Genomic DNA, 12,237 nt, shown 5'->3' on the forward strand with positions numbered 1-12,237 from the left:
TAGTTTGTAATATCATTGAGAAAGAGGATAAACATACTTGCAAATAACATTTTGTTCTAAAAACAACAAAAAGAAGAGATTTATGTTTGAAACCCAACAACTAGTTCCCAGTCATCCATTCACAATATGCCGATTGAAGAGAAGAGCTGCTAGTTTGTTATATTATTAAGAAAGAGGATAAACATACTTTCGAGTGACAATTTGTTCTAAAAAATAAAAAGAGCTGTATGTTTGAAAGGAAATGAAAGAAATAGATACTTGATGAGATGCATTACATTCTTCACGCCTAAGGGCTACACGACAGCAGCGCAGAAAGGCAACTCAAGTGTGCTACATGAAAGGTAATACCTTGCAATTTACATGAATCTACTGCACCTGATAACTTGATGAAGTCACTATATACCTCTTCAAGCCACTGTCATTGCTGATTTAGGATTAGATGTAAGCTGCTGCTTCCAAGTTATATCCATATTTTTTTAACATGTTTGGTGAGAAATACCTTCTTTAATCTTAGCATAGGCAAAATTGGGTCCACATGGAGGAAGTATCTTCAATTAATTGCAGTAAACCAATATATACAATTATCTACATAAGGCTTCCAAGTGGTACAAAAAAATCAGTGTATTTAATATCTTTAGCGTAGTACCTGGATGACAGATCAATATTGCTTGATTATTGAATCAAATTTTGTTATTTTGCTAGTCAGCTGATATAGATAATGATAATAACATTGTATGGCTTTGTTTTCCTGTAATACTATATAAACATAACTCTCGCTATGACAGTAAATTCTTGTATCACACTCAAAGCCATCCAATATTATATACCCGGTAGGTATTCTTATGCATGTTAATACTGTCAAGAATTGTGTTTTGAAAAAATAAAGTTTTCCAAATCTTGAAGAAAAAATTCATTAAAAGTTAGTACTGATATTCTGATATTCTTGGAAGTACCTTCGTAAAATAATTTAAAGATATTTTTGAAACAGTACGATAGAGTTCTCAAATCAATTGGTAACAATAAGAACCAGTTTGGAGATAAAAAGTAGTCATTCATAATGCCATAGAAGAAACCGATAATGAATAAATATAGTGAACTAAAGGCAAGGTGTTTTGTACAAATAAATATCTAGTTTTTTCAGGAATGTACTGTAATGATGGATTGTGCATTATTTCCAGTATTTCCAGTACTGAAATTTCATTAGTACAGTATGGGAAACATTCAAAATGAAAACCTAAGTGCAGTGACTGTTAAAAAAAAATAAAAATATATATACATATATTTACATAAATATACATTCAGCACACAAGGCAAACATGTTGATATACCAAGGACATTCATAGGTCTGCACGACTCACAATAAACCTTTACCTGTACCTGTACCTGTATCCACAAATATTGATTGAAATAAAACACAGCAGACATAGGCACCAAACATCACCTGACCTACCAAACATCACCTGACCTTCAAAACATCACCTGACTGGCTTTGTACTACTTTGAAAAAGACGTTGGTTTGGCGGAAGAGCAAACGACGAGAGAGCGATGGGGATGTATTGGACGGACTGGCCTAAAATGACATGTTGAGGGCATTGTACTTGCGGAGGAGCATGCGGACCGATCCAAGCTCTCGGGTAACCTGGTCTAGCCTCTCTTCCAGTCTTTCCTGAGATAAGAAATATTTCAGAAATAGGACAAAACAAAAGTAAATAAACAGAAAAATTGTCGCAGATTAAACAAATTATGTTCTCAACTGGATATGCCAAGGTATCTCCCAAAAGACAATCTAATTATAGGACCACGTCTCTGTAGCACGGCTAAACGTTCATCAACTGATTGCATACAGTGTTCAATAGCAACGTGTGATGCCAAGGAATCATACATTGATTTTCTTTCACATCTAAGATGCAATGGCAGGCAACTGTGACTACCCTTACATCAGCAAACAGGACAGAAAATGTTCTGCAATATTGGACACTAACCTGTTGTTCAATTCTCTTGGCATTGGCTGGCCCTGAGTTCGGTAAGTGAGATAGTGCACTCTCCAACTGTATGGAAAACAAATCAAAGGCATTTAGTTACAAAAGTAATATCGTGAGCAGTGATTGGTAAGAACAGGAGCCCCATTAATTCAACAGCCACCATCAATGCTCCCCAGGGAGTGGAAAATGTGCATACATCGTGTTGCGGGTAAGCCAAATCCGATGATCGGGTAATCATATGTGCTGCGCCTAGAAACAAAGTATTTGGCACATAAATGTGTGCTATTATTATTATTTATTATTATTATCAAGAAGAGGATTTAGCTGTGCCCTAAAGTTGTCATGATTTGCAGAAATCGTCAGGGGACGGAACAGAGAAATAGTCAATCAATCAGGGGCAAAATCTTTGGTTGAGATATTTATGGAAGATTAATAAATGACAGAGTCAGTAAAATCTTCTTTCAAGACCTGTTCCAAGTTATATTAATGTACAAAACACAATTTCCGCTTTTTACCTTTCTTTTCTCTAGCATGAGATCATCTAGTTTCTTGCTCTCTTTAGACAGCCTCTTCAAAATGGCCTCTGGTGTCTCGGCTGTCTTGGAAGTCACCTAGCAGAAGATAGCCCAAAACATAACATCAATACATTTACACACAGAGATAAAAGATCTATGAAATTTTACTATTCACACATCAAGTTGTGGCATAATGCCTCTCTCTTTAAAACAATGTATTAGTGATGTAAATAAATGTATATGCTATGCCATATCAATGATACTTGATTTTCCAATGATTGGCAATAGTACAAATTTAAAATATATATTGAGTAAGGCACACTAATTGGGTAACAGTTGCCTGATGATCGCTTGCAAGGCCTGAAACTCGGGAGTTGCAACCATGTCCGATTAGTCTGCCTTACTCAATATATTTTCGCTCTGCATATCTGATATGCATTGAGCACTATAGGGAAGGATAGAGCAAAGCTAACAACTGTAGCATAAAACCAAAACATAATTCTCCATGAAAAATACATGTTTATTTCCTTTTCACATAAACATTCCATCAAACTTGATTTATCAGGATTCCAAGGCACTTTCCCATATATTTTTTTTATAGCTGCATGAATTTGACACGGTCCCCTCCCCCCCCCCCCCCCCCAAAAAAAAAAAAACAGAAATCGATAATTGAATTTTTAAAAAAGAAAAATAGTAATAGAAAAAGAAGGTTTGATTGCTTGCTACTGTCTAAAATATAGTATTCCTGCGTAACTTATGTCTGAAATATAATATCCTTTTCTTGCTATCACAAGCCTCACCCTTTTGGCATTCCTGTTTGCAGCCATTCTACTCTCTGCAAAGCCATTCTCCCAGTCTGCTCTGGTGATCACATGACCATCTCGGACATTCTGCAGAGTAGCCTCTAGCGAGTCTTCACCTGCTGATGTAGACAAACAAGTATAATCAACACCTAAAGATGAATGTATCAACCAAGAACCTCATCTTTCACTTGAAAATACAGAACGTACAACTTTGCTCACCATTCTTGTCCACGTACAGCCAGCCAATCTTATTAAGATTATTTCTATCATATGTATCCCGTTTCATACATTTGTTGCATATAATTGTGTAGTAATATCATGTAAGCCTGGCATTTTCCTTTAAAGAAATGGACCTGGTAAATTGCAACTTTCTCACAATCACGTTTATGTCACTATGAAAACAATAAAAAAAGTAGTTTCATGGTTTCTACAAAGGCTCTATTTCAAGTTTCTGAGCCCTATTCTACAAAAGCTGTGTATCCCACAAGATATTACGCACGTTTTATTTTCTTTAGAAGCCAGCAGGTAATACTAATCAATAGTGCTACTGTATTTGTTTACAAAGTTCAAATACTTCATATCAAAGACCAGTCTGCTATTTTTTCTTGTAATGAGCTTCTGGTACATTCCTTAAATTTATGATAGTGATAGGTGGATTGATCATAGCACAGGACAGATTTCATACACAAGCCACATATTTGTCAAATATACAACTTGCTTCTGGAATATCATTTAACCTTCTCGTTAGGAGTACAAAATGTACAAGGTTTCTACAAGGTAAAAGAAGTGATTCAACACTCACAACCTCATACACGAGCCACATATTTCTCAAATATACAACTCGCTTCTGAAATATCATTTAACCTTCTCGTTAAGAGTACAAAATGTACAGCAGTTGGTAGATCTGCTCAAGGTTTCTACAAGGTAAAGAAGTGATTCAACACTCACCACCTGGTGTCTGGACTGCCTTGCTGCTCATCTCTCCCTCCCTCAGATTCCTTCCATCCTTCTGCTTCTTCTCCGACGCTTGAAAGCTGGCGGACAGATTCCTCCTGGGACTTGTTCTCTTCTTCCTCTCGCTTCCTCCTCCTGCACCACCACTACCGCTTCCATCCTTTACAGAATATTTCGCCAGGTTCTTACGAGCGGCCTGACTTGGCGAGACCGATACCGCTTGTCTTGGGCTACCTTTAGAGTTCCTGGTCTTACTGTCCGGGCTTTGATGCAAGGCCCAGACGTGGAGGCTCGAGTCATTGTTTCTTCCAGGTTGGATGATATCTGCGATTGTTGAAGGTTTCTTGTAAGACGCACTCCTAGTGGACTTCTCCTTCTCTCTGTCCAGAACAGGTGCTGCTGAAACCCTCAGTCTGACATTCTCAACACGACTCTCAATTTGCTTACCTCGATCCTTTCTCCCACCACTCTTAGCATCCTTTGTCCTCTTTTTATACAGAACTAATTGGTCACCATTCTTGTCCATCTTCCTCATGGGTACATCTCTCACTGGTATCTCTGTATTGTTCATGCTGGAACCAAATCTCTGCTCGGTGGACGGGGGACTGAATTTAAATTGGCCACGTGGTGACTTGCCACTGCTCTGCCATCTGTCAAACTGCGCGGCTGCTTTCATCATCGGCGACAGAGGGCGCTCTTCAAGGTCAGTGTCGAAGGGAGCTTGGAGCCCGTCACGCGGTGAGGTCGTAGTTTGGATTGGAGATATGACATCAGGTTGCTCGTTAGTACTGTGAATATTGACACAAGGAGACGAAGGTTAATCAATTAGGACAGCTGTAACTCATTCGCGACAATCGACCACATTGTGTGGTTTGCTGTGTTTACAAAAAAACTAGGACGTCTGGTGACCTCTGAGTCAGCCAAACTCTGCAGAAAAATATTAGCCAATCAGAGCACTCTTTACTTAGACTTAGAAAAAATCCTACCATGAGTAATGAATTTTAAAAGGCCCATTATTGTGCATTGATTGGGATGTGTGTATATGGCTATTAAAGCTGTGTACGCATGGAGTTGGATGCATGCCACGTGTGTGTGTGTGTATGTATGCCATTCTATAAATAGTTGGAACTTCTCTGGACTTTGCAGGTGTTTTCTTTCCCTTCTTTCTCTCTCTCTCTTTCCCTTCTTTCTCTCTTTCTTTCTTTCTGACATAATATCTGCCTTACTGGCCCGATGATGAAAAAATAATAACAACAAAAACTACTTGCTATGTAAAGAAAGAACATAAATAGACTACATCTACTAATCTACAATGAACATAAGTACTTTTTTTGTTTTACCTCATTAGCTCACATCAAGAATATGAATGGGAATTACTTTCCCAAAAAGAATTAAGACTATAGCCCGCAAATGAGCAACTAACCTTAACAAAATTTGTTTATTTATTTCTGTACATTCTGGAATAAATTAAGATAAACAATTTGGGATTCAAATATATTCAAGAGTGATAAAGGGAATCTCCACTCAGTTTAGTCGAGGTCATTCATCCAAATTTATTTACATAAGCCCAGGGCTAGCTTATCCTTGAATGAACTGAACTACATTCATTCTAGTTTTTTACCAGCCCATTATAATGTTCAAATTAATTTGTGGCTGGTTTTTCCTCTTGAAATATAGGCTCATCGTGATTCAGATATTCAAGAATAATTTATGAAATAATTATGGTATTGGGAATCCTACCCAAATTCGTTATTTCTCATTATCAAAGAACATTCTTTCAGCTTATTATAAACGATGCTTGGTTGGCAGTCTAACTACTTGCATTCCTCCACCATGAGTCATGATGAACAACACATATCTTTCAGTGTATATAACCAGTTACAGCCTTCACACACACATTCATACACGTAGCCCCAGCTATCCAGACTTTCCCGCGCTAAGCCAAGCCATATCGATATGATTGTCTCGAGCATACACATTTCATTTTGAGACAGGGGGGGGGGGGGTTTTAATTATGGTAGATAAAAAATGAGCAGATAATTTGTATACTGCAATTTTGGTCAAAAAAGGAATGTAATATTTTATCAATACCAGAAAATATAATCACATTTTTCAATACATGACTTAGCCTGACTCTATCCCTTATTTTGGAGAAATAATTTCTAAACACCCCTTTTGCCTAATCGACTAGCCCAAGCCCAATGTGTAGACATGTGGCCTAATCCACTACCACGAAGGGCATTTCAGTCCATATATATTACAATCAGTGCATGAAAAAGGGATATTTCTGAATAAATATAAGCATTATCACACTTTGAGACAGCCACAAATAAATGAAGAATTGTTCATAAAGATTTAATTTCCATTTATTTGATGTAAATCACAAACATTTAGTAAAAAAATTGTCCCTCATAAAATGCATTTCCCCGCCAGTGAATGGTGTATTCCTGGCCTTAACAGCTGGATTGCCTCTTTGAAGAGCGTCCTGCGCGATCATATTTTGAGAACCATTGTCGCGAATGAGTTAAAAAAGATAAATGTGGTTTCAAAGGTCTGTAAAACACAAATGGTAAGTTATAGGTGTCATACTCCTACAAAACTTAATTCATGATGGGTTAACATGATGGATAAATGATATTTGCTAACTTTGAACATGAAAATGAAGTTAAAATGTGGATGGTTCTCCTCCGTGAAGATAGCAACAGAAAACAATTCCTTTATCCTACAACGGTTGTAATTTCTTGCAAGATAAAATTTGTGCTCAACAAAAATAATACAATTCAAATTTTCTGTTACCTGCTTGTATTAGTGTTAATAGATAGATCGATGGTTGGAGTCTTTTGGACTGGATTCCGGCCGGTCAAGATGTTGTAGTCTGCTCCTGACCGAAGAAATTTCCGGTCTTCAACACTCAGACGTAAGCTGTCTCCTACACTTGACGGGCTACAGGTTGAATCAACATTGAATATAATAATAATATTTATAATGCGCACATATCCACCCCAAGAGATGCTCAAGGCGCCTAACAAGGTTTAACATTAAACATAAGAAAGTACATGAGAAGTTACAGAGAACGAAAAGAATTTAACATAATTAATTATTATTAAACAATGTTAAATTACATCAGATTGTGAAATACACTACGTCTAAACTAAGGAACTCAGACATTAGATAAGTTTTGAAGTTTTTTTGAAACAAATTTTGATTGGCTGACATATACATTATATAAGGTCACATATGATTACAAAGTTAAGCATGAGAAGTTGAGAACAATACAGCCCTTTCATAAGAGTTCACTGCATACAGTTGGTTCATGTTGAATGGTATCTTCAAAGGGACATAAAAGAATCACTGATGGTATGACAATGTTCCTTTTAATAAATTGAAAGAATTGGGCTAAGGGAGAGATGGGTCGGTCATTTATCATTGTTTAATTGTGTGTAAAGTTACTCATAAGACAGGATTGTACGTCTTACTGAATGCTTTTCACTCTGTGATGAGTTCAGATTGTTGTTCAGCCATTTTGACAGCTAAAACAAAGGCCTACATCGATAACATGACTTTCGAAATAAAGTTTGCAAACATTCATCCATTTTGACAGGGAAACATTAAGCTTTTCCTCCAGATTCCTTCAGAATGTTGTAATTTTTCTACATCTGTAATTACGGATAAAATTTCATACTGTACAACCAGTGCAATAATTCACAATCAAACACTCTAGTGCTAAGTCCTAGTCAGTGCAAGTGATACAATATCTTTTTCTAGATTACCTCTTTGGTGTTGTTGCTTCGTGATGTGAACTGCCCTCGGAGAGATTGGGTCTTGTCTCATTGGGGCTTGTCAAGAAGTTGTTCACATTAGAATGATCCTTTTCAGACTTCTCAATCTCACCTAGCCCATCTTGGAGATGGGGACTGGACGGGAGGAGAGTGGATGGGAGGGGGCGAGAGGGAAAGGGGCTGGCCATGAGACGGAGGTCGTCATGGTGATCACGGAGTTTCTTCTTTTCTCCTTCTAGCTGGTTGATCTCAAGCTCCTGTCGTACAGCCGTCCTGACAAATAAGAGGCAGTCTTTTAATTTCTCTTGAATAGGATATAAAGCCAACAGTCCCTTACTAGTTTAGATACATACAAAGTCTGCAAGGTATAATCTAGTTTCTAACTAGACGTCATAAATTACTCAAAATTACTCAAATTTGCTGCAAAAGTGCATGCACATTTGGGCATCTTTTGGGTGATTGCGCCACATGTGCAATTTGTAAGTATAAGTGTTTTTATATTCAGAGTATCAAACCAAAATCTTAAGATTTCTTTCAAGCTTTGATTGACTTGTAAATGGTAATGATCAATCACTCAGCTATACTTAAGAGGGCCCTGACAAATAATCATCATCTTCTCATTCTACGTAATGGATGTTAATACAACTACTAACTCACCTCTTCAAATCACCAATCAACAAGTTTGCCTCATCTAGTTTCATTTGGACCTTCAGCAGCTCAGCCTGGTAAGATCCAAGGGAATTCAAATGGTAAGAATAAGAATGATTCAAATATTCAACAAATAGAACACCAGAATGAAAATGTAAAGCTAAGGTAAAATACAATTGGCAAGACCTCATGACTTGACTTCTAGTTAGGTTCGATTTACTGCAGAAGTGTATCATTTATATCGCATTTATATCTCATTTTGTCGCATATGGTGTAAAGGTAACATCAAACAGTCCGGTAAGAACTTTCGTTATTGAAATCCAGCGGAAATTCGCTACACTTTGACTTTAATTACCGGTATGCCATCCAATAAATCAGCCCCAAAACATAAATCGTTGATGGAGCGTGGTCAAACCGACAACGCTCAAAATAGCCAAGCTGGTCAAGTTGGTCAGTCAATCAGTACAATGCCATTGACCATGGATTACGTCGAAGAAGCCCTACAGAAACAGATTAAAGAAGCTTTGTGTTCGGACGAAGTAATTGCCGGGCTGAAAGAAGTGATCGGAGACGCTATTGTACAGAAAGTGTCTCAAAATGTTTACCAAGCCCTGTCACTTGACATCGCCCAAATCCAGAAAGATCATGAATGCCTTACTGAAAAGGTTAACACCATGAGCAAACAGCTCAAGACACTAGAACGTACAATGGAGGAACAGGAACAGTATTCTCGACGAGAGTGCCTCAGGTTTACGGCATATCCGAGGGAAACAACGAGGTATACTTTGTATACATATGTTCTTGTTTATTTTTTGTTTTTTAATATTTGTATGTTATGATACGTGTTATTTTATAATTGTACATGTATATTTTATATTGCGCACGGACCTACAGAAGAACAGCCTTTGGCTGAAGTTGGTGCCGTGCAAAAATAAAATAAACTGAACTGAACTGAACTGAAATGGGCTGGGTTTCTGCATTAGAAATTAATAATTATTGAAATCAATAGTTAAGGGGAAATAACAAAGCTGTCAGTGGCATGTTTATTGTGTCAGCATTCATTCAAGAATATACATAAAATAAACTTGCATATTTTGAAGTAAATTAGTGAAATTAAAGAATTACCTGTGTATTATCATGTTGCTCTGTCAGTTGAGTGAACTGTGCTATCAACTGTATGAGACAGTAGGAAGGAGAAGAGAGAACAAATTATTACTGACAAAAATATGATAAACGCAGTAAGACCATAATTAAATCCCAAGCAGCAAGATTGAACTGATATGCTCATATAGGAATAGACTATGGGGGTACTTTAGTTTAGTCTGTTAACAAATATCATCCTTGGGTTAAGAGCCGAGGTTACATTTTATTTAGTCAAAAGTTACCTTAGTTATCAATTGATACCTGGGCGGTGTTTCATAAAGCTGTTCGTAAAGTTACGTATGACTTTACGAATGACTTACATATGAAAAGCCAAATGGGATGCTCAATAATTTTTAACTGCATCAACTAAAGTTGAACTGTGCAGATGTAGATTGACATTCTTATAATAACAAACATTTTTAATGCAAAGTATATTTTTTGCCATAATTCAATAGAAGTTATTGGAAATATAGTCACACTTTGTTAAAACATCAGGAAAAACTTTGGGCATCCTATCTTGCACTTAATATACAAGTCGTTCGTAAAGTCATGCGTAACTTTACAAACAGCTTTATGAAACACCCCCCTGGAGCCTAATAAATCTGAAGTCTGACTAACCTTGCTTAGCATGGCCTGTTCCCTCTTGCCTTCAGTCAGCTGGGATTGTTGCTGCTGCAAAGTAAAAATAAATGGATCATCTCATCACTCTTGGAAGAAAAAACTTCAAAAAGTGAGATAAGCATTGTTTCAGTGACTTTATTTTGGACAAGCCTGCAGGATAGTGTACATAGATTAATATACAGAATATGCATGTGTGTAGGTAATTATATGCACATTTATATAAGTTGGGTATGTGTTAATGTCGTTAAGGATATATCACAAATAATCCACACTTTCAAGTAACTCTAATCAAGCCCACAAATGTTTTGCTTACATTTTGTCTTCTTGTCAAATTTTGAGATTGAATATGAACCCCTCGGAACACTTAGGTACACAGACGCCCCCTAGCCTATGCCTGAGCTACCTAGGCCCGCTGAAAAGTCAGCGTAATAGAATTTGCTGAGTGGTAAGATGGCATCGTTTAGACAAGGGCAGGGCAACACATAATCATGTGACGTAAGTATTTTGGCGACAAGAGTCACAACTGAGTAATCAGATTCAGATTCAGATTCAGATTTTATTTCCGTTTCAAAACAAACAAAATATAAACAGACATAATATAATACAGTCAAATATAATATAAACAAAGTAAATTCAGTATTATGTAGAACAAAATTTAGTTGATAAGAAATATTGGGAAAAAACAGTACTGAACAATAGAAAAAAAAAAAAAAAATGACCTTGATGAAGTAATTCAAAACGGAGGGGCTTGCTAAAAAAGCAGAGCTTGTATGAGGCAAGCCCCTGACTTAGTTACATGGATACGCTTAAATAATTATGGTCGAAAGCTAATACCAGTAAAACACACTAAAAGGGAATACAAAAAAAAAGAAAAAGTAAAAGTAAAAATAAAAGTAAGATAAATATAGTAACAGAGAGAGAGAGAGAGAGAAAGGGGAGAGAGCAAGAGAGAAATAGAGAGCCAAAACAGAAAAAACTAGATGGAATTTTGACTGCGCGCAGTCGAAAATGATGCCTCCGCCATAGAGCAATTTAAACAAGTTTGGAGTTTAAATCTCCAGTGGTTCTTGAGATATCATGATAACAATCTCAATGTATGGAATTTCATAAGTTGACCTCTGTGACCCTTGACCTTTGACCTACGTGCTCCAAAATCTAATCAGATTGTCTTCCTATAGTGATACACACTATCATTAAGTTTGAAGTTTAAATCTCCAGTGGTTCTTGAGATATTATGATATGGTGATACATACTATCATTAAGTTTGAAGTGAAAATTCTCCAGTGGTTCTTGAGATATCGCGATAACGATCTCAATGTATGGAATTTTATAAGTTGACCTCTGTGACCCTTGACCTTTGACCTACGTGCTCCAAAATCTAATCAGATTGTCTTCCTATGGTGATACACACTATCATTAAGTTTGAAGTTTAAATCTCCAGTGGTTCTTGAGATATTATGATAACAATCTCAATGTATGGAATTTCATAAGTTGACCTCTGTGACCCTTGACCTTTGACCTACGTGCTCCAAAATCTAATCAGATCGTCTTCCTATGGTGATACATACTATCCTTAAGTTTGAAGTTTTTACATCTCCAGTGGTTCTTGAGATATCATGATAACAATCTCAATGTATGGAATTTCATAAGTTGACCTCTATGACCCTTGACCTTTGACCTACGTGCTCCAAAATGTAATCAGATTGTTTTCCTATAGTGATACACACTATCACTAAGTTTTAAGTTTAAATCTCCAGTGGTTCTTGAGATATCATGATAACAATCTCAATGT

At 36.8% G+C, this 12,237-nt stretch overlaps 1 protein-coding gene across 1 annotated transcript in view; it reads right to left on the bottom strand.

Moving 5' to 3' along the window:
- Positions 1 to 1,523: 1,523 nt before the first annotated feature.
- The window catches only part of LOC581758, a 32,419-nt gene continuing 21,705 nt past the window's right edge, over positions 1,524 to 12,237 (bottom strand). Inside the window, exons 12-21 of the mRNA XM_030991504.1 lie at positions 10,443 to 10,496; positions 9,807 to 9,854; positions 8,691 to 8,755; positions 8,025 to 8,306; positions 7,051 to 7,197; positions 4,249 to 5,042; positions 3,298 to 3,419; positions 2,498 to 2,593; positions 1,983 to 2,048; positions 1,524 to 1,666 (exon numbers count right to left, since the gene is read on the bottom strand). Coding sequence (XP_030847364.1) covers positions 1,571 to 1,666; positions 1,983 to 2,048; positions 2,498 to 2,593; positions 3,298 to 3,419; positions 4,249 to 5,042; positions 7,051 to 7,197; positions 8,025 to 8,306; positions 8,691 to 8,755; positions 9,807 to 9,854; positions 10,443 to 10,496 — 1,770 coding nt within the window. The 3' untranslated portion in view covers positions 1,524 to 1,570. The remainder of the gene's footprint in view (positions 1,667 to 1,982; positions 2,049 to 2,497; positions 2,594 to 3,297; positions 3,420 to 4,248; positions 5,043 to 7,050; positions 7,198 to 8,024; positions 8,307 to 8,690; positions 8,756 to 9,806; positions 9,855 to 10,442; positions 10,497 to 12,237) is intronic.

This window comes from Strongylocentrotus purpuratus, unplaced genomic scaffold (genome assembly GCF_000002235.5).
Source record: "Strongylocentrotus purpuratus isolate Spur 01 unplaced genomic scaffold, Spur_5.0 spur5_scaffold_2, whole genome shotgun sequence".
NCBI lineage: Eukaryota > Metazoa > Echinodermata > Echinoidea > Camarodonta > Strongylocentrotidae > Strongylocentrotus > Strongylocentrotus purpuratus.